The sequence below is a fragment of the Sebastes fasciatus genome, chromosome 16 (genome assembly GCF_043250625.1).
Source record: "Sebastes fasciatus isolate fSebFas1 chromosome 16, fSebFas1.pri, whole genome shotgun sequence".
In the NCBI taxonomy this organism is placed as follows: domain Eukaryota; kingdom Metazoa; phylum Chordata; class Actinopteri; order Perciformes; family Sebastidae; genus Sebastes; species Sebastes fasciatus.
The window spans coordinates 23,108,588-23,129,364 of NC_133810.1; the positions used below are offsets into that span (position 1 = coordinate 23,108,588).

Sequence of the window (20,777 nt, forward strand, 5' to 3'; positions counted from 1 at the left end):
ACATGGGAATCACACTATAAGCAGCTTCAGAGTGTGTGTGCCTTTAGGGCATCTGAGGCTACGTGAAGAAGAAAGAGAACACATTGAACCGGAGCAGAAGCGAAAGCTGAGGTTTCAGTGTCCGAGATGGAGGATAGACAAAACCACATTTTTGGATTTCTTAGCAATGGAATTGCTAAAAACGAGGAGCGGTCAGTCCAGGAAATAAAAAAGGCTCTTGGTCTGCTCTTTAATCAGCTGCTAAAGTTACTAGTGCAGCAGTATTTACAGCAAACAGCAAGAAGAAGTTGCAGAACACAAGTATAGCATTAGTCCGTGGCATTGGTTTGAGCTATTGCAGTCCTTTAGGAATAATTCACTGGCATCGCCACTTACCGCACAATTTGATATTGGTTCATTGAGGGACAGTTATTACAGGATGCGCGATGAATCTGAGACTCGTATCTCTTTATCCAAGGTTCAACTGGATAACCTCAATCACCTGGTTTTAATATGGCTATGCATTTAATGAAAATATTAGTGCTTACTCAATGAGATGGAAAACTACCGTATGAGCCAATAATACATATATCCACTGACATTCAAGTAATTAGAAAGAAATCCTTTATTGTATGTCTACATGCCATAGGTTCACCTATTCTATATTTGCCGCCATACCATAGCTTTTATTAATGTAAATGAGCTGTTATGAGTTCATGCAATTGTCTTATCTTTCATGTGCAAATAAGAGACACAAAGACTAAACTATATATTAAAAATAAATAAGCTAAATCCATGTATTTATATTTTGATTAGAGCTGTCAATTGATTAAAATTGCAGTTAATCGCATGATTATCCATAGTTAATCGTGATTAATTGCGATTAATCGCACATTTTTTTATCTGTTCAAAATGTACTTTAGAGGGATATGTCTCAAGTATTTAATACTATTATCAACATGGGATTTGGCAAATATGCTTGCTTTGTGCAAATTAATGTATATATTTATTATTGGAAATCAATTCACAACACAAAACACTGACAAATACTGTCCAGAAACCCTCACAGGTTCTGCATTTATTTTCTAGTTTCATATGATACCAGTATCTCCACCCTAGCTTTAAAACCTGCTACACCCCCCAAAAGATCGATTGCGTTAATGTGTTAAAGAAATTTGTGGTGTTAAGATGAATTTGCGTTAACGCCTTATTATCGCATTAACTTTGACAGTCCTAGTATTTATATTTTAAAAGTAGAGGGTACTGTGTAGGATTTGGCAGCATCTAGTGGTGTGGTTGCATATAGCAATCAACTGAGTACCCCTCTGCTCACTGCTCGCTTTCGAAGACTGCGGTAACGTGAGCCGCCGGGTGCAAAACCATGGTAACGCCGTTCGCCTAAGAGGCTATCGTTACCATAATAACACCACTTTAGAAGCAACGGAAGTCAGACGGCGGCTGGCGGTACCACAGTTTTGCACTCTGCGGCTCACGTTACTGCAATTTCACAAGCGTGTCGGAGAACTACAGTGACCTTCAGGTTACGTAAAAATGTGGAAGTCTCTTGGCTACTGTAGAAACCTGGCGGAGCAACATGGCGGATTCTGTGAAGAGGACCCGCTCCCTATGTAGATATGAAGGGCTCATTCTAAGCTAACGAAAACACATCAATTCTTAGGTTCAGGTGATTATACACTAATGAAAACATAGTTATGAATATTATATTCCATTTCCGCTATTAAATCCCCCAAAATGTTCCACACTGTTCCTATAATATGTATTTGTTTTGTTTGGTTGCCAATACTGCCAATACATGCAGCCTGTCTTACTTACTTACTCAGGATTCCAACAATGATGTCATATGTCATTCATGGCTCATTCGCAGTGGTATAAACACCCCTGTTACTATATGCAGTCGTGCAGTCATGTTTTTTTAGTCACAGAACATTTTGCATTGACTCTAATGCGAGTCCGCTCCAAACATCCAAACCAACCCTCTTGGATACTGACAGGAATGGCTGAATCTGCAATACCAGCTCCCAAATTCCCCCTCCTTGCTCCTTGTGATTACTAGGGGTATGAAAAGTACACAGAACCACAAGTCACACACACCACAGTCTGTTAAATCTTCTTAGAACCACATCATTTGCATCACATTTAGAATGTCAGCCATAGTTAGGCCACTCTTAGTTGTTATGTGTTTGGTTTACTGTGCGAGCTGTTTGCGGTGGAAGGTTAGCCTGGAGGAGGCTTAGTAATAAATAAAAGGCTGTTGGTTTCATCGCTGCAGCAGCGATTTAATGATGTATTTCTATATAGTGAGTGGAGAGTGCTGCTCAACCGAGCCAGGTGCTGTTTAGCATGACGCTGAATCCCTTGCCTGCTTTGTGGACGCAGCACTGTAGGCAGCCTTGACCTCTGACCTCTGTTAAGAAACAACCACGCGATTAAAGGCTGCGTGTGTCTCTAGCAGGCATGTATGTATGAATAGATCGATTCCGTTGCTTACTCTGAGTAGTAAAAAAAGCAATCTTAAATCATAATAATGAGGCTGAAAGTTTAATTGAATGGCAGCGAGAAGGCATCTGATGCCTGTTATGTTTGTTTAGAAATCTTCAGACCCGCTACAGTAGCGATGCCTGCTCACTGCTGCTCCGGGATCACCTCTGGCACTGAGTAGCTACAGACTATCAGTGCAGTAGCTCACATTGAAAGCACTATAAAGACAGCTACCATAGTCTGTGGGGGCGTCTGCTGGATAGGAAATGAAAAGAAGGAAAACAGTATGGAGTGCATATATCTTCCACGTCTTTGTTGTGTGTGTGTGTATGTGTGTGTGTGTGCGGATATATCAGTATAGAGGAGGTAGAAAGTTTGGGAAAGGCAAAGAAGGCCGACTGAACATCTGAGGAAGGTCTCTACAAAGAGGCGGCGTCTTTGTTCCCAGGGTTCTGTGCTAATGTAGCACTAGATATGAATTATGTAATTTCATAATGGGTGACCTTCTAGTGCAGCTTGAAAGGCAGCGCAAATTCTGTTCCTTCAATAAAGAGATGCATACAGATGCACATAATCTACTTGCAAGCAACAAGCTACTTGCTGTTATGCCATCAAGTGCATACAAAAATGTATATTTTAAAGTGAAATATAGCCCAAGATGTGATTATATGTGTGTGGTATCATGCATCACCTCTGAGACCCGCATAGACACGTTTTTGTCTTTTTGTCTTTGGGGGGGGGGGGGGCATTTGGGGGTATAGAAGTGATGTACATCATCTGAAAGCTGGGAAGATTAATTTGAGATGCAGCTCAGCACTGTGCGTCAAGTTGTTCTAGTCATAAATCAGAAATAAACATGAATTGATTGATTAATTACAATTAATTGTGAGAGTGTATCAGGGTTTAGAACATTTTGAAAGAAGTATATGATGGCCATTCCCATGCTCTATTATGTCCCATAATTTGTTACAAATTTGGTGCTAAATTTAACCATTTTTTCATTTAACCACTGGAGAATTCATAAAAATGATCAGTAAACCCTCCAAAATACCACCACGTTAAGTCACCAAGACCTTGAGGAACACCATATAAAAAGCCATACTGTGATTTGAATTTGAATCTACCTAGGAAGGCCATGCATCCTCTGAATGTCATAGGTATCTAGTTTGTGGCTGTAAAGTTTCATGAGGCTGTGATTATCCTAGAGGTCACCACAGGTCATTTTATACAGTGTGGTCAAGTTTTTAAAAAATGGTCTCACTATATGAAATGGCTACTATGGGGACAAATATCATCACACATGAATATAATTGGGCTCATTGGATCCACAAGAGTCTCAGCTTTACAGCGATACCCAATTTATGCAATTCCAAGACTGTTTAGGGACCCCAGTATGCAGAAATATTCAAACACACCATTTTTAGACTAGGCGAAAATAACACATTTGTACTTCATGCATTAAACTATATGGCTTTTGCCCAAAACTGCATGGGATTATCATAAAGTTGGCATGTCTGTAAAGGGGAGACTCGTGGGTATAAGCTAGTTCCATATGATACCAGCAAGTTCACTCTAGCTCTAATGAGCCTGCTACAGCCTCTGAAAGACGGTAAAGTCGGCCGTCTCAGAGGCTTAAAGTTAACACATACATTAGTGAAAACTTTAGCTGTTGCACATTCCTTCACAAAATGTACAAATTGTGGCCATATTATTTATATGCGTTATGAAAGTGCCGCACTCACTCTGTTGTTGTGCTTTTCTTTTAGATTCGCAGTGGCAAGCTGATGATCACCAACACCAGGAAGAGCGATGCGGGGAAATACATCTGCGTTGGAACTAACATGGTGGGAGAGAGGGAGAGCGAGATCGCTGAACTCACTGTGCTAGGTAACATTTTTCGGCTTTGTGATTGCATTTCACAATGTTGCACTTAGTCTAAGTACCCTCTCAGTTCACCGTGGTTTAGTTTGCCAGCCTGATATGCGAGGTCTTTGTCACCGGTGTATAATAACCCATTAATTGCGTTGATTATGCAGCACTACCATCCAATCTGCCAGCTTTGGAGAGGTCTCCCACAAAAACATCTACCGCTGCTACATCCAACGCTACGACCTCTCAAACCTCTCAGCACAAGAGCTCCCCATGCTACCTCCAACACCCCCTATCTCTAAACGCCTGTTTCCAAGCCAGCATTTCTCCATCCCCCCACTTATTTTCCTAACATTTCCCATCAGAATAGAGCTCTTATCAGTATCACATGGTTAGATGACCTTGGTTGAGGTTGGGTGTATATAGTATAGGGCCCCATTGAGCCATTCAAGGCTGTGAGAATATTCTTGCTGAATACAAAACTAGGTCAAAATATGTTGTTCTACAGGTTGTGCATAATAAATGACTTTGGAGACTGACGGGTGATTATCTCTAGAATATTAAATGTTTCCAAACTCTATGATAATTGCAGTATGTAGATTACCTTGCATATTTTGCTAGGTTTTCTGTATTTATTAGAAGTGATTTTTTTTTTTTTAGGCTTTGTTGGAAAAAAAATTCCAAGCAATTGGTTGAAGTCATGGGAGCAGACAGTATTGGTAGTTAGAGCTAAAAATAACAAGATTTACAGTTACATAAACATGTTCATTGTTTTTTCTATCCCTCACCAGATAGTCGACTGACTGTGCTCACATTGAATACATGAATTCCAAAGTAAATGTTATTATTTTGCTATAATTCCTTGCACAAGTTCCTGCATCAAGTGCATAAGACGATAGAAACAAAATTAAACCCTTAATAAAAAGACAATAAACAATCCATTAGTACACTTGGTACAGTGACGTTTAGATAAGCTACAGTTACTACACAGATGTTGGAAAATTTACAATAATTTTAGTATTTTTTTTTAAGAATAAACAAGTACATTATGTAAACTAGTCAAGGATAACAAACTAGAGACCATCTTGCGATGGGCTCACACCAAATTGGGCCAAAAAAGTAAAGTGGTATTAAACACGGCTGCTGTCACTGTGGTCCAAGGCTGCAATAACAGGCAGGTGCTTCGGTGAACGTCATAAATGCTTTCTGGTGTGAAGTGCAAGCTAGCTTTTACCTTGTACGGCTAGCTAGCTGCATGTCAGCAAAACAACAATGGCGGCTCCCTAAAGATGTTAGCATAGATACTGCATTAGCGTCAGTTACATCAGAACTGGAGAGTATTTCTTCATTTAAAGAAGAGCAAAGAACGCCACTGAAGGAACTTTTCTCGATTGAAAAGATGTTTTTGCTCTTCTCCCGACTAGTATCAGCAAGAGTTTGATTGACAGATGGCTCATCCAATCGCTGCCAAGTATTTTTTTGAAAGAGCCTGTCCTTTTCCAATCAGTTTTCAATGACGGTTTCTCAGATGGTTCTGTGTAACAAATCATCTGGTGGGTCAGGTTAAGCTAGCTTGGCGCCATGTTAATAATTCCCCCCAAAAATAGGTTGTCCTCATAAGTAGCTAGCGCCGTGTTGTACAGCTCCGGGTATTCATACAGCAGCATTATCAACTACTCCATCGCTCTTCTTTCTTCTTCTGCCTCCTTCTATTTCCGCGAAAGCGCTTCCCCTCATTGACATCACACGCCTGTAAAGTTTCGTGACTGCATCTTGCACGGTTGTAACGCTATCGCGGTGACAAAATCTGTCCACAAACAGACATACATATAAACCTGGCAAAGTACTCAAAGCCACTTCTGTGGTAGTTCCCGTTACAGTAGGTGTCTCCAGGACCACAATTTTTGCCATGATGACACACACACAGATATTCACAAGGTGAAAACAACACCAATGTCGCTGTCACGGCTGGTAAAAAAGTGTAGGGATATATATAGGCACTCATTATGAACATTGTGACAGTGATGATTACATTGACATTTGTGCTTGTTGCTGCGATGCCGCCCTCCAGAGCGCCCGACCTTTCTGAAGCGGCCCAGCAGCGTGGTGGTGCTGGCAGAGGAGAGCGTGGAGTTCCACTGCGTGGTTCAAGGAGACCCTGTTCCCACTGTCCGCTGGAGGAAAGATGATTCCGACCTGCCTAAGGGCCGGTAATGCACAGAGGCCCTCTATGCACATTAATTTACCATGCAAACACAGTGTGTCAACTTTTTTCTTTCATCTCCTGACTGCGTGTGTGTGTCCGTCCTGCCTGCAGATTTGAAATCCTAGAGGACCATACCTTGATCGTTCGCCAAGTGACCTCTTCAGATGAGGGCTCCTATACATGCGTGGTGGAGAACATGGTTGGAAAGTCTGAATCATCCGCCACGCTCACTGTACACGGTCAGTACAACCCGACCCTCGCATGTTATGTCCTCTAAACGTAGCACCCCCCTCCTCTTCTAAACACACCTCTTTCATAGCTTTCCTTTTCAAGGATGAAGTATTTGCAACTCAGCTGCTTCTAGCCCCTAACTCTAACAACTAATCCTGTCTTGTAGTGTCACAAATTAGCAGACAGTGACTTCATTTTCATTATGATGTTGCCCTCAAGACAGTACAGACAGACAGTGTTTTTTTGTTTTTTCACTTCCTTGCTGGAGGTCTGCAGCAGTTCTAAAAAAAAACAAGCAGTATAGCATCAGTTTGTTTACAGTATGTCTCATGCTAATGTCCTGTACAAACTGAGAAGAGCATGCAAAGTAAATGTTTACGTGACCGCGGAAAATGGATCCATTTGGTCTGCGTGGTCCTGCCACAATGACACCCTTTAGTCCTTAAATCAGCGGCAGGAAACGAGCAGCGAGACACAGTCACACTCACAGACAGACCCACATACTGTATGTATACACATAAACACACGGCGGTGACACAGTGGGCGATATAGACTGTGAGGGCAGTAGGACTTAATTAAAGATAAGTCAGGGTTGGTCGCATGCTGGGAAATGACATGGTTCCAATTACATCGTCTTCGCCCTCCCTCCAAAAACCTGAGAAAACGAGCATCGGGGGGGACCGTAGCTAATTTGGGCGGTGGATAGAGAAGGGCTGGCAGATGAGTAGAAGTTGTATTATGGGATGAAACAGAGAGCTATCTAAGTTATTGCGTGTTTCATAATTAAATCAAAAAAAACTCTGGCAGGCGTTGTCGCAGCTCTAGTCGTAACCACAGAATCATTTTTACTGACCTAGAACATTTGGATGATATTAAGCAGTTGCTATTTGAAACACATGTCGCAGGCCAAGGAGCGTTTTATAAGGTCCCAAGTATCAGATGAAATGACTCCTCAGCATTGCACTCATTAAAAGTATCTGTATGTTTTTGGTCCTTTCAGACCGGGTGCTTAAACCCAGCTTTTCTGCAATTCATTTGAACACAAGAATGTTGAGCAATAGCCGCAGTCATCCTCTCGCAGCAGCTCCAAAACCAGCTAGGTTAGCTAGCCATTCATTTGACTATAAATCTAGTTTACAGATGTCAAGATGTACAGTAGTTCCCATCTCAAAATGTGTCTTTGTTCGTGTAGTACATTTAGTAGAGCAAATCCCTGCACAGCACCGGCAGTTCCTTCTATCCAGACACAATGCTTCTTCCTCACCCCTCACAGTTTATGTCCTCGTTAGGGGGGTTTCATCTTTGTCCAAAGACGCCTCAAGGCTGGCTGGCTCTGTAACTCAAACCGGCAATTACATACAGTTTTCACACCTCTCAGTCAACTAGTCTGCTGGGTTCTAATAGGGGCTAAACAGCATGCCTTGTCCTTTGACTTCTGTTCGTTTTTTTTTGGTCATTATAGTTTTGGGCGTCTGAAGAAATGTTTTACTATTCATTCCAAAAGCTTTCCAAAATCTCTTTTCATGTACATATTTTTCTATACTGAAACAGAGTCAGGACTGTCAGAGGTAGCGCGATAATAACGCATTAACGTAGATTAGTTTTAACCCCACTAATTTCTTTAACGCATTAAGGTGGCTAAATAACGCTTTAAACTTGCGCTAAATTTTGGCAAGGAAAAACTGGCATGGCCATTTTCAAACGGTCCCCTTGACCTCTGTTGTTGCCTGTTGGGCTTGAGTTTGTCATGATTATGATTTGACCATATTTTGTTATGCTAAATGCAGTACCTGTGAGGGTTTCTGGACAATATTTGTCATTGATTTGTGTTGTTAATTGATTTCCAGTAATACATTTATATACATACATTTGCATAAAGAAAGCATATTTACCCACTCCAATGTTGATACGATTATTAAATACATGACAAATCTCCCTTTAAGGTACATTTTTAACAGATAATAAATATGCGATTAATTTGCGATTCATCACGATTAACTACGGACAATCATCAATCGCGATAAAAATATTTTAATCGGTTGACAGCCCTAATGAACATGTATGAAAGAGTTGGTTATCCAAAATAATCCTTCATCACTTACACTGTTCATTGATGCCATCCATATTTCTTTATGAGGGGGTCAAATTAAATCAATCATATAAAACACATCATCGTCAATAAATTATAGGTTTTCTTTGTTTTTGTTTTTCACTCTGCCTATCCATATTTGCATGTAAAATAATGATAATGAAATACATTATCATTAGTAAATACATTTTTACTTGCACCCCCATACTACTGACTGTCTACTGCTTCATACCAACTCCATTGTGCTCTTTCAACCATGTGTCAATATTGTTGAGTGCATCATTGCAGTTCCATATACCTGAATGTGCCTTCATTACTCATTCCACTGCTCTTTTTTTGTGTCTTTTCCCTTGTAGTCAATACTGGTAAGTTATCATCCATCCCTCATCCACCACCCGATGACATCCCTGTCATTGTCCTATCTTCACTGTTATTCCATCCACCAATACAGTATGTAATTCATGTTATGTGTGAGCTAATAAATATATATGTGCTGTTTTTTTCATTTAAAAAAGGTAAATAATGGCGGTTTCTTGCTACATACAACACTTAGCCTGTATTCCCTGAGCTTTTCATGCATACTGAGATGTTCTAAAACTTGGAATGATGCAAATGTATCAGGCTGCCAGGTAATTAGGACCTCATTTCCTCTGCAGTGCCCCCAGCGTTTGCCATACGCCCCAGGAACCAGGTGGTGGCAGTGGGCAGGACGGTCACCTTCCAGTGCGAGGCCACTGGCAACCCACAGCCCGCGATCTTCTGGCAGAGGGAGGGCAGCGAGGTGAGACTTACCCTCAGTCTGTCATCACACTAAATCACTACTCAGTGCAAATAGATAGCGAGTGAATTGGTTTCTAACTCTGCGATCTCTGCCTCCTTCTCCAGAGTCTCCTGTTCTCTTACCAGCCACCGCAGCCCTTTAGCCGCCTGTCTGTCTCCCAGATGGGCAGCTTGACTATTACCGATGTTCAGCGCTCTGATGGCGGCTTCTACAGCTGCCAGGCTCTCAACATCGCCGGCAGTGTTATTACCAAAGCACTGCTGGAGGTCACAGACTGTGAGTAAAGCGAAGGTGTGGTGGAGATGAAGGGCAGATGGGCGGGATTCTTATTCAGCAGCTTTCGAGCTTCAATGTTTTGTCTTTTGGCTAAACGGACTACTTTGCTTCAACAGTTTTTTTTATTGTTGAGCCATTACCAGTCTGCAACCCAGGCTGCAGACTGGTAATGGTGAGAGCTACAGTACCTCCCTTATAGGTGTGGTAGTTGGCCTTGGTTACTACTCCCTTGTTACTGTCTGGGGAGGGATTTCAGGAGATGTTTTTCACATGTTGGGCTCAAAACCATCTGTTTCCATGGTGATTGTGTGTGAAGAGTGTCTGGCCTTATCTATCTTACCTTTGAAAATATAATGTCCTAACTTACAACAGTACAATATAATCTAAATTAAGAGGACTAGGGGAAATAGATTTATCATTATCCATTGTAACTCCATTAATATAACTTTCTATTCTACTGTAAATATGTGTGAATTAAGACTACAGGATTGACATATATGATATTACTTAAAGGTATTTTTATATAGAAAATGGTCTGAGCGACTGCAAATCTTAGGTGATGAATTAACTTTGTTAATTGTTTTTTTTTAAAAAGCAATTTAAATGTGCTTGGAGGCCCGCACCAGTAATTACACACCACCAGCAAAGTCTACAAGCTCCCAATTAACTGACCTGTGTGATCATCAATGCATGTGTGTGGGTAACTGCGTACCAGATACATACATATTAAATTAATGAAGATTATTGCTTCAGGCTTAAACAGATAGTTACTGTTACTCTGAGTTGTTCAGTGCAGCCCTGCTAGTTATAAAGGATAATGTGCTGCACATGCTGGTAATGCAGCGGCCTTTATAGGGAAATGAGAGGCATCCACTCAGTGAAAAATCTGTTACAGGTAATGGAAATAAAAAAAAAAAAAAAGATGGGGACATGTTTTATGTAATTTTTTTCAGTGGTCTATAGCGCCGCACTCATGCCTGCACCTGTTTCTCTCTACTCTCCCCTCCCCCAAATTATCTCCATCCCACCACACTCCTCTCATCCCCGTTTTTGGAGTGGTGCATTTGTATGGAAATAACTGGTACCTCCGGCAGTTTTCAAGGCGTGCGCTTCCATCACCTTTTTTTTGGGGTGTTTATTATTTATTTATCTAAAACCCCTGCCCCCATCCACAGGCTTTTAAAATGTAAGAGAGAGAGAGAGAGCCAAGAGAGAGCTCTGTTATCTAAGTGGGATTGTTATTAGTTGGGCTTTGCCGTTGTGATTGGAGCCGGCTCCAGCGGTACCTACTGCCGAATGAACGATTAGTTGCTCTCCGCTGGAGGGGAAAAGTTGATTTCTTTTTCCTCCGCTGCCTGCGCATGCCGCCTAAACCTATTGTTCTCTCTTTACCAATTTTCCTTTCAATATCTTTCACATCTTATCGGTCTTTCATTTCTTTGGCAGCATTTTCATTTTCTTTACTTTCATCTTTCTTACTTTTTATTTTTGTATCTCTCTCTTCAAGACTTTGATCTTTTGTCAACGTCAGTTTCCAATTCCGAATTATACGGTGGACACCACTGTTTTTTGGGGCATTTTGCCTCTATGTCATGGTGATAATAGAGATACAGACAGGATGAGAATGCAGGAAGAGAGAGGGGGATGTCATGATGCAACAACCGGAATCAAACCGGGGACCTTGCAGTTAAACGATACGCGTCTTAGCCACTCAGACACCAGACGCCCCTACTGTTTTTACTATTAATACTGTATAAACCCCAGTACAAGAAAGTAACATACCTTTTGTACCAACAGGAAATTATAGCATCATGTGACGGACTTCACATAAGAGACCCTGTTTCCTCTCTATTAAGCATACAAAGCATATGAGCACGACCAGCCTGTTCTCATTTCCAGGGCGTCAAATACTGAGGCTTTGTCGCGGACGTCAGCATTCAGTACCGCCGCACACGGCACCCGTTGACGTAGTTTAAAGAGCGAAAACACATACATAAGGTGGGAGGGAGGGAAGGTGGATGTGTCCAACAGACACAAGGCTTCCATCCAGGAGACCGCTGTTCATATCCCATGTGTTAAGTTTCACTTTCAGGTCACAATCAACTGTTCGTTTGCGTCCCGTGTTCACAATGTTCAGTATCATTTTCACTGTACAAACGTCAAAGTTTTAAGTCCAGTTCTTTCCTAAACCTAACTAAGTGGTTTTGTTGCCTAATGCTAAAGTGACGCCAAGGGTAACTACAGTGGTTTTGAAGCCAAAAATAAAGTGACACCAATGACGTGACAAAGCGGCGTTATGTTAAGGGTTGGGATGAAAGCGTGTTGGCACGACACCAGAAACTGAGATCTTTCCGTAACCTTACTTTACCAATACTGTCCTTTTTATAATGACCACAATGTTTCTGAAACCTCAAACAGATGCTTTTAGTTGCCTGAACATGACCCCCAAAACCTTAAACATGTTTTAGCTGGAGTGGCTTTTGTAGCAAAACATAAAACACATGTTCAATATGAATAAATTGTGTTTGAGTTATCATGAACAACACGTTTGGAGTTTCCTTGAAAACGTATTTGCACATTCTTAAATTTGAAAACTTCTCAAATAGCAAACAAAACATTTCTAAAGCATGTAATACTTTTGTTTTTTGGGTGTCTCCTTAATATCAAAATCAAACATATTTTATTGATCCCTGGAGGGAAATTGGGGCATTACAGTTGCTCTTAAATAAACATAAACAACATGTAAAAAAAAAAATAGAAATAAAGGAGTATGTAACATGTAAATTGTGTGCATAATGCTACAATATGTATCACAGTATATGTAGAAAAATATAAATAAATAATATAAATAAGAATAAGAAATGAGAATATAAGAAATATATGCAAATATTTAGATCAAGACATACAGTATATTACCATAGTGCAGATACATAAATATGAAATGCTGAGAAGTGTGTTAAATATACATGCTAGAATGGTATGAATAAGAATTAAATAAGAATATTTAATTCAGAGTATTGCACAGTTGAATTATTGAACAAATTGTTGTACAGTTGAGTTAAGTCAGTAATGCACAAGAGAATAATAATAAATTATGGGGTAGTAGCAGTTGACGGGTGAACTAAGTCCAGGTCCAGTCTATTGACATCTTATTATTAATAATCTGAGTGTCACACACTCAGATGCGCTAATAATTTTCACTCTGTGTTGCATTGTGGGACAATGGTATCCATCATCATACACAAAAGTGGGGGCATTTTTCAATAAACTTTATTTTGTAATGTTGCCGGTGTGAACCACACACGTTTTAACTATGTAGTATGATAAAAGGCCACCGGGCAAGTATTAACATTATTAGTCTTTCACTTCCCTACTTTTTTTTTTTTTTTATTAGCTGGGTCGGACCACCCTCCTCCTGTTATTAGGCAGGGCCCGCTCAATCAGACCATTCCTGTGGACAGCACAGTGGTCCTGGGTTGCCAAACGGCCGACTCTCCACCTCCTACAGTCCACTGGAAGAAGGACGGTGTGTTGGTGTCTCCGGTGGACTCCCGCATGTCCAGAGCAGACACAGGATCACTGGAGATCCGCTACGCTAAGGTAGGAGAAGTAAAATAACAGTTAGCATTTAGCACTGAGCCAAGCCAACCCACTAATATCTACCCATGTACTTCCTGTCCTCAGCTGGGAGATACAGGCTTCTACACTTGTGTGGCTTCTAGTCCCAATGGAGAGGCTTCCTGGACGGCATACTTACAGGTGGAGGGTAGGTCACACTAATCAAGACGGGCTCATAAAGGCTGAAGAGTCCTGTGTAGTGTACTTTAATGGATTTCTTGGTATCTCTGGCAGAGTTTGGAGTTGTTGTTCAGTCCAGTCAGCCGATTGACCCTAACCTGATTCCCAGTGCTCCGTCTAAACCCGAGGTGACTGACATCAGCCGTACCTCGGTCACTCTGTCGTGGAAATCAAACCCCAATGCTGGCGCGACACCTTCATCTTACCTGATCGAGGCATTCAGGTTAGACATACGTAGTATCCAGCATGTTACTTACTTGATGAAACTTCCCTTGCATCCTTGTGTTATCATTTCCTTCACCTCTTCCCTGCAGTTATACATTAGGCAGCAGATGGGTGACCCTAGCTGAGCATATAAAGACACAGACCTTTGTGCTGAAGAACCTGAAGCCTGCAGCCGTCTACCTCTTTATGGTCAGAGCGGTGAACGCTTACGGCCTCAGCGACCCCAGTCCAATCTCCGACTCTGTCAGAACGCAGGGTCAGTGTGGGCTTTTCATTCATCTTTCATTCCAATTTCATTTCCAAATGAAAAATTCTCTGTTGCTATTTTACTTCTTTACTTTCCTTTTGTACCAACAGACAGCACTTCCACCATGCAGGGAGTGGATCACCGTCACATCCAGAGGGAGCTGGGAGACGTGGTCATCCACCTGCACACGCCAACTGTCCTCTCGTCTTCCGCTGTCAGGATGCAGTGGATGGTAAGGAGGCCGTACCATGATGACTTTCCTGCGCACAGGCAACAGTTTTTGCTTACATGTCAGAGTTAATATGGAAAAAAAGGTCTAATGTGCTATTTTACCAGTAAATGCAAACACATACTGCATATCAACAAATTATATAAAAGCCAAGGGGTTCATGGGTTTAGAAATAAAACAAGACTGTCTGTGCTGACTGAGTTATTATCAGGGATTATTATAGAGCAGACTCTGATGTGTTTTCTCTTATTCTCCCAAGCAACACAAATAAGTGAACTGTCAGTGATGAATGAGCAAATGCACCTTCAACAGTGATATAGTGAAACAGAGAGATCTGAACACTTCAGGAGGAGCTTCTAGGCTAAAACTGCCTCATGTGAAAGTGTTTAAAAGATGTATTTTATGCTGAAATTACATGTCGTTTTCTCTCTAAACATATATTAATAGAGAATAAACCCACAGCACAGAAAAGTGATGTGATATGTTGTTCCGAACACATAGGAATTTAGTGCAGCATTTTTCAGTGTGGATGCATGCGTTTGGATGTGCCTCCACAGAAACTATTTGAAGGCATTCTTTGTCATAATTGTGTGGTTTAAATGGAAAGTGCTTAGTCTTCTCCTGGCTTGATTTTAACCAGAGCTATGTCGAGGGGAAACTATTAATGACCTCATATTGTGGCTTACAGTGAGAATTCACAGATATTAGGAAATGTTAGTCTGTATCAACCTAAAGGGAATTAACTGAGTTTTAACTAGGGCTGTCAAAGTCAACACGATAATAACGCAGGTTTGTTTTAATGGCACCAATTTCTTTAATGTATTAACGCAATAGATTTTTTGGAGGTTGAGGCGGGCTCAGTTTTAAAGTGAGAGTGAAGATCCTACTATCATATGAAACTAGAAAACCTAAGGAACCCATTGGTACTAAAGGAGGCTAAATATCGCTCCAAACTTGCGCTAAGGAAAAACTGTCATGGCCATTTTCAAAGGGGTCCCTTGACCTCTGACCTCAAGATATGTGAATTAAAATGGGTTCTATGGGTACCCACGAGTCTCCCTTTTACAGACACGCCCACTTTATGATAATCACATGCAGTGTTGGGGCAAGTCATAGTCAAGTCAGCACACTGACACACTGACAGCTGTTGTTGCCTGTTGGGCTTGAGTTTGCCATGTTATGAATGTGTGACTGTGAGGGTTTATAGATTTCCAGTAATAAATATATACATACATTTGCATAAAGCAAGTATATTTACCCACTCCCATGTTGATAAGCGTATTAAATACTTGACAAATCTCCCTTTAAGGTACATTTTAAACAGATAAAAAAATTAATTTGCGATTAATTGTGATTAACTATGGACAATTTAAACGATTGACAGCCCTAGTTTTCACAGATCATTCCTGCTGGATTTTCACTCTCACCCAAGATGAGGCGTGAACCTCTTAGATGTATGTTGTTTTAACTCCCACGCAGACTTCATTACAGCAATAAAACCTGCATCACATTCACACATCTCTTTGATTCAAACCCAGATGTTTATTTGCTCGTGATCAAAAAGGGTCTCAGTGTCATATTTATTGTGACATTTATGCAGCTTGTTTTTATCTCCGCGTGTGTCTCCACTAGGTCGAGCAGCAGTCTCCGTACATCCAGGGTTACAAGGTGCTTTACAGGGCGTCCGCCGAGCACGGCCAGCCGGAGGGGCAGTGGAGCGTCCTGGAGGTGCACGCCCCGCGGGAGGACGGGGTGGTGATCGGTCAGCTGAAGAGAGGATCCATCTACGAGTTCAAAGTGCGTCCCTTCTTTGATGAGTTCCAGGGAGCTGACAGCGAGGTGAAGGTGGTCAGGACGTTGGAAGAAGGTGACCGAAAACTTTTGTTCTGCAGTATTAAATGTATCTATAAATAGCAAAGTATTGAATAACATTGGTGCAATATTTGGAGGACAATACAAAAGCCAGGTATTGCTTTTTTTGTGTTAGAGATGCAGACCACACCTGGGATGCAGACAGCATAAAAATGAGCTGGTGTTTATGTCTGCATAGTTAACTGTATACCTCATTGTCTTAGCCCCTAGCAGAGCACCCCAGGGCGTTACAGTGACAAAGAGCGATGCCAATGGGACCGCCATCCTCGTTGCTTGGAAACCGCCTCCGGAACGGGAAGAAGCTGGAGTCATTCAGGAGTACAAGGTAAGAAAAGAAGGTCTCTCCCCCCCCCCCCCCTCGCCCTCTCCTGTAAACATGCTCTGACTCATGTGTATTACAATTAATGGCATCTTCGTGAGGGCTGACGACGCCTCTCGCGTTGTTAGATGTGTCCCTCAGGCAGTCACTGTCATCTCGTCGCCTTTTCTTGACAGATCTGGTGCCTGGGTAACGAGAGTCGCTATCATGTAAACCAGTCGGTCGACGGCTCCACCTTCTCAGTGCTCATCCCCAGTCTGGCGCCGGGAATTCGCTACAGCGTTGAGGTTGCGGCCAGCAACGGCGCCGGACCCGGGGTCAAGAGTGATGTCACTTTCTTTCAATTAGGTGAGAGTCCTCAACCAAAAAAGGAGTGTTTGTTTAGGGAGGCGTCACAAAAGTAGGCCTAAAAACAGGGTGAAAACTTCTATAACATGTCTTAGCCTCCTTTTCATTATATAGGCTTCATGAAAAATGTAATAAAGCACCATATTGTGCTTACCCTGCTGTTACTTGGCTTCATATAGTTTTTTAATGATGCCCTTTGCTGCTGCATCAACATTTTTGTACACACTGGAATCCTCAGTTCTGCACGTCATTGCAGTTGTTTTCACATATAATGTCTTCTCTCTCTCTTTCTCCTTTTTACCGGTCAGACTCTGCAGGCCAGATGATGGATATCAGTGAGGAAAGAGACACTCTGTCTCAGATTTCAGACGTGGTGAGGCAGCCGGCATTTATCGCCGGCATTGGCGCCACCTGCTGGCTGGTCCTCATGATCTTCAGTGTGTGGCTCTACCGTCACCGCAAGAAGAGAAGTGGCCTCAGCAGCACATACACCGGCATCCGCAAGGGTGTGTGTTCCTCTGTTGTTTGTCTGTTTGTGTGTGCGTATATCTTAGAAAGGTAGATAGATGTGGATGCTAACCCTATAGGCCAAGTGTGCATCTGCAGGTTATCATGTTACATTTGAAGGTCGTTATGATTATAGAAGGTATCAAGCCGTGACACGCTGCCACCACACTAAACAGCATCTCTGTGATATTATGGAATCATTTCAGAGGCTGATAAGCAGATAACATCAAAGGGTGCAAAATAATCTCCCCCTGACACAAAGACTTCAGAAACAACATTTGCATTTGCGACTACGCAGCCAGTCAAAAGGCTGACCTTTAGTCGCTCATTTGTAGAGTGTCATTTCCCTCAACACAGCGCAGTTCTTAGAGGCACAAGGCCTGTCAACCTGCCATTACCCCGTCTGCTACAATATCACTGTTATTTTCCCACACTCTCTCTCCCCCATTAACCTTCACCTGGACACTCTTCAAAGACAGAGGCAGCAGTAAAGGCAGATGGCATGTGGTTATTTACATGTTTGCACACATGAGTTTTTCACATGAAGAGATGTCCATCACACAGCCGATAGTACATGCATAGACACGTCAAAACCTCGTAGTGTGAGTAAGTAAGCACATAGCTACTATGATGATAAAGGTTATTGAAATGATTTCAGTTTGCTCATCTTACTCCTTGTCTGTCCCTACAGTCCCGTCATTCACCTTTACACCTACAGGTATGTACAGTAGGATTGTTCTGCTATAGTAATGTTTGATATTTTATGTATTTGGCAAGTAAAAGATTAGCGTTATTGTATTTTATTCAGATCCAAAGATTAAATTGCATCCTGTCTTTTTCATATGGAAAATTATGGAAGCACAACTGAAAGATTGCTCACTGCTAAAAGAGCATATAAATGTGATTTTACAAACATCTCAACATAGCATACGGCAAACAAAAAAACGAAATGGAGTGAGATTAAATTAAGTAAAACATCATCAAGAATATGAGCTAAAAGGGAAAGTGATTAAATAGTTCTCTCTCTAAAGTTGAAACTAAAGTAGCAACTGTTGCTACCTAAACAGTACACAATTCTAGTACTAGCATTTATGGAAATTAGGGCTGTCAATCTATTAAAATATTTAATAGAGATTAATGATTGTCCATATTTAATAATGATTAATTGCAAATTAATCACAATTTTTTTATCCGTTCAAAATGTACCTAAAAGGGAGATTTGTCACGTATTTAATACTCTTATCCGCAGGGGAGTTGGTAAATATGCTTGTTTATTTTGTATATATTTATTATTGGAAATCGATTAACAACCCAATACAATGACAAATATTGTCCAGAAACCCTCACAGGTACTGCATTTAGCATAAAGAAAATATACTCAAATCATAACATGATAAACTGCAGCCCAACAGGCAACAACAGCTGTCAGTGTGTCAGTGTGCTGACTTGACTATGACTTGCCCCAAAACTGCATGTGATTATCATAAAGTGGGCATGTCTGTAAAGGGGAGACTCGTGGGTACCCATAGAACCCATTTTAATTCACATATCTTGAGGTCAGAGGTCAAGGGACCCCTTTGAAAATGACACTGCCAGTTTTTCCTCACCAAAATTTAGCGTAAGTTTGGAGCGTTCTTCTCTCTAGTTTTAAAACTGAGCCCGCTACAAGGTAAAAATCACAACTTACATTAATGCATCAAAGAAATTAGTGGCGTTATTATCACGTTAAACTTTGACAGCCCTAATGGAAATATGTATTTGTTGAAATAAAATTGTGGATTTAGCTAATCATAATAAAGCAACAACATCTATATGCAGATAGTGTGCCAAGCTCACTAGGCTGGGTTCATTTGATTAAACAAGTAAAGTATGGAATATATTCTACAAGAAATGTATTTGTTTGATATTTTAGTGGTGGTGGAGGAGAAACCGTCTCAAACAGTGCATCGGTTCTGAAGTTCTGCGGAGGTCGGCAAAGGCACAGTCAATTATTTGTGTTGTGTTCATGCACATTAAACCACAGAGTCAGACTTTGTGCCCTGTCGAAGGAGTGCAGACTTCTGACTTTAGAGTCTTTGTTTATAATCTCTACCTGCCTTTCATGGCTTCACTTTCTCTGCCTTTGGCACTTCCTCTTCTTGACAGCTCATCAAGGTTTTTTTTTTTCCTGTTTCTCTTTGCAGTGGCGTATCAAAGAGGAGAATCTGTGTGCAGTGCTGGCAGGTGAGTGATATTTTTGTCCCTTTGTGTTTTATAGAGACTCGCAGGAGGAATGCACTCACATTGTGGAAACACTAGGGGGAGATGTCTCCCTGCTCTAAACGATGAACCTCATGCATCCACCCACCATGCTCATTCATCAGCGATATGTGAGAAAGGGCAGGTTTTGATTGACAGCTCTGTGGTCCTCCTTGTTGCAGACCTGGCCTTCTCAGCATGGGTGAACCTCTAAACCAGCTGTGGCTGCCAGACAATTGGCCAAATGCATGTGCCAATCACAAGGACTGTAGCATCAACTGCTGCAATAATGGCAACGGCACCAGTGACAGCAACATGACAACATACAGCCGACCAGGTAAGTGCAATACTGAGCTCATGTCATAGTTCAGGTACCAGTAGGAGTATCTCAGGTATATACTGTGTTGTGTGTCTTATAAAACAGCTTCCATCAGTGCTGAATCTTTGTGACTTCATGTGCTGCTTTGTCTCGTGTTCTCTTTAGCCGACTGCATAGCAAACTATGGAAACCATCCAGAAATCAAACAGGGGGGACAGCTTGGTTCGGAGACGGCCATTTACAGCGACGTGAACCTCTCCAACAAGCTCAATGAGATTAAAACGTTCAACAACTCCAACTTGTGCTACGCAAGTCCGGGAGGAGATCCAGCAGCCACGTACGAACCCATCCCGTACGCCACCACGCAGCTGATCCAGGCCAGCATTAAGAACAAGGCGGCCTCTGGTGTGGCTATGGCGGAGACTCTGGACATGCCCTGCTGGAAACAGCCTCCCAACCCGCCTCCGATACCAAAGGAGATGGCGGCACAGATGCAGTACAACATATTTGAGCAAAACATGCTAAATAAAGGTAAACAGGATCACATTTTGTTTGCTTTACACGATTTATATATAAAGAAAAAGAAAGCTAAATGTTCTCTTTGTCTTCAGATCACCTGCAAGGAAGTGAAGGTATGATCCACCCTAAAACCATCCCCTACAACCAGACCCGGGATCACAGCACAGGAGGCTCACACCACAGCTCCGACAGAGGCAGCAACAGCACCTCAGGTGAGGCCAACGGC

General features: G+C 41.7%; 1 protein-coding gene across 3 annotated transcripts in view; it reads left to right on the forward strand.

Annotated features, from left to right (window-relative positions):
• Nucleotides 1-20,777, forward strand: part of LOC141752254 (roundabout homolog 1-like) — a 122,718-nt gene that overhangs the window by 95,323 nt on the left and 6,618 nt on the right. For 2 of the 3 annotated variants that reach the window (XM_074610019.1, XM_074610021.1), the window contains 19 exons: nucleotides 4,245-4,365; nucleotides 6,419-6,557; nucleotides 6,665-6,792; nucleotides 9,530-9,654; nucleotides 9,759-9,930; nucleotides 13,325-13,530; nucleotides 13,615-13,696; nucleotides 13,783-13,951; nucleotides 14,043-14,209; nucleotides 14,311-14,432; nucleotides 16,062-16,296; nucleotides 16,505-16,626; nucleotides 16,797-16,968; nucleotides 17,277-17,474; nucleotides 18,167-18,193; nucleotides 19,659-19,698; nucleotides 19,896-20,050; nucleotides 20,198-20,563; nucleotides 20,644-20,763. In XM_074610019.1, coding sequence (XP_074466120.1) covers nucleotides 4,245-4,365; nucleotides 6,419-6,557; nucleotides 6,665-6,792; nucleotides 9,530-9,654; nucleotides 9,759-9,930; nucleotides 13,325-13,530; nucleotides 13,615-13,696; nucleotides 13,783-13,951; nucleotides 14,043-14,209; nucleotides 14,311-14,432; nucleotides 16,062-16,296; nucleotides 16,505-16,626; nucleotides 16,797-16,968; nucleotides 17,277-17,474; nucleotides 18,167-18,193; nucleotides 19,659-19,698; nucleotides 19,896-20,050; nucleotides 20,198-20,563; nucleotides 20,644-20,763 — 2,866 coding nt within the window. Of the gene's footprint in view, nucleotides 1-4,244; nucleotides 4,366-6,418; nucleotides 6,558-6,664; nucleotides 6,793-9,229; nucleotides 9,324-9,529; nucleotides 9,655-9,758; nucleotides 9,931-13,324; nucleotides 13,531-13,614; nucleotides 13,697-13,782; nucleotides 13,952-14,042; nucleotides 14,210-14,310; nucleotides 14,433-16,061; nucleotides 16,297-16,504; nucleotides 16,627-16,796; nucleotides 16,969-17,276; nucleotides 17,475-18,166; nucleotides 18,194-19,658; nucleotides 19,699-19,895; nucleotides 20,051-20,197; nucleotides 20,564-20,643; nucleotides 20,764-20,777 lie in introns of those variants that run through there. The other variant, XM_074610022.1, reaches the window with a different exon arrangement.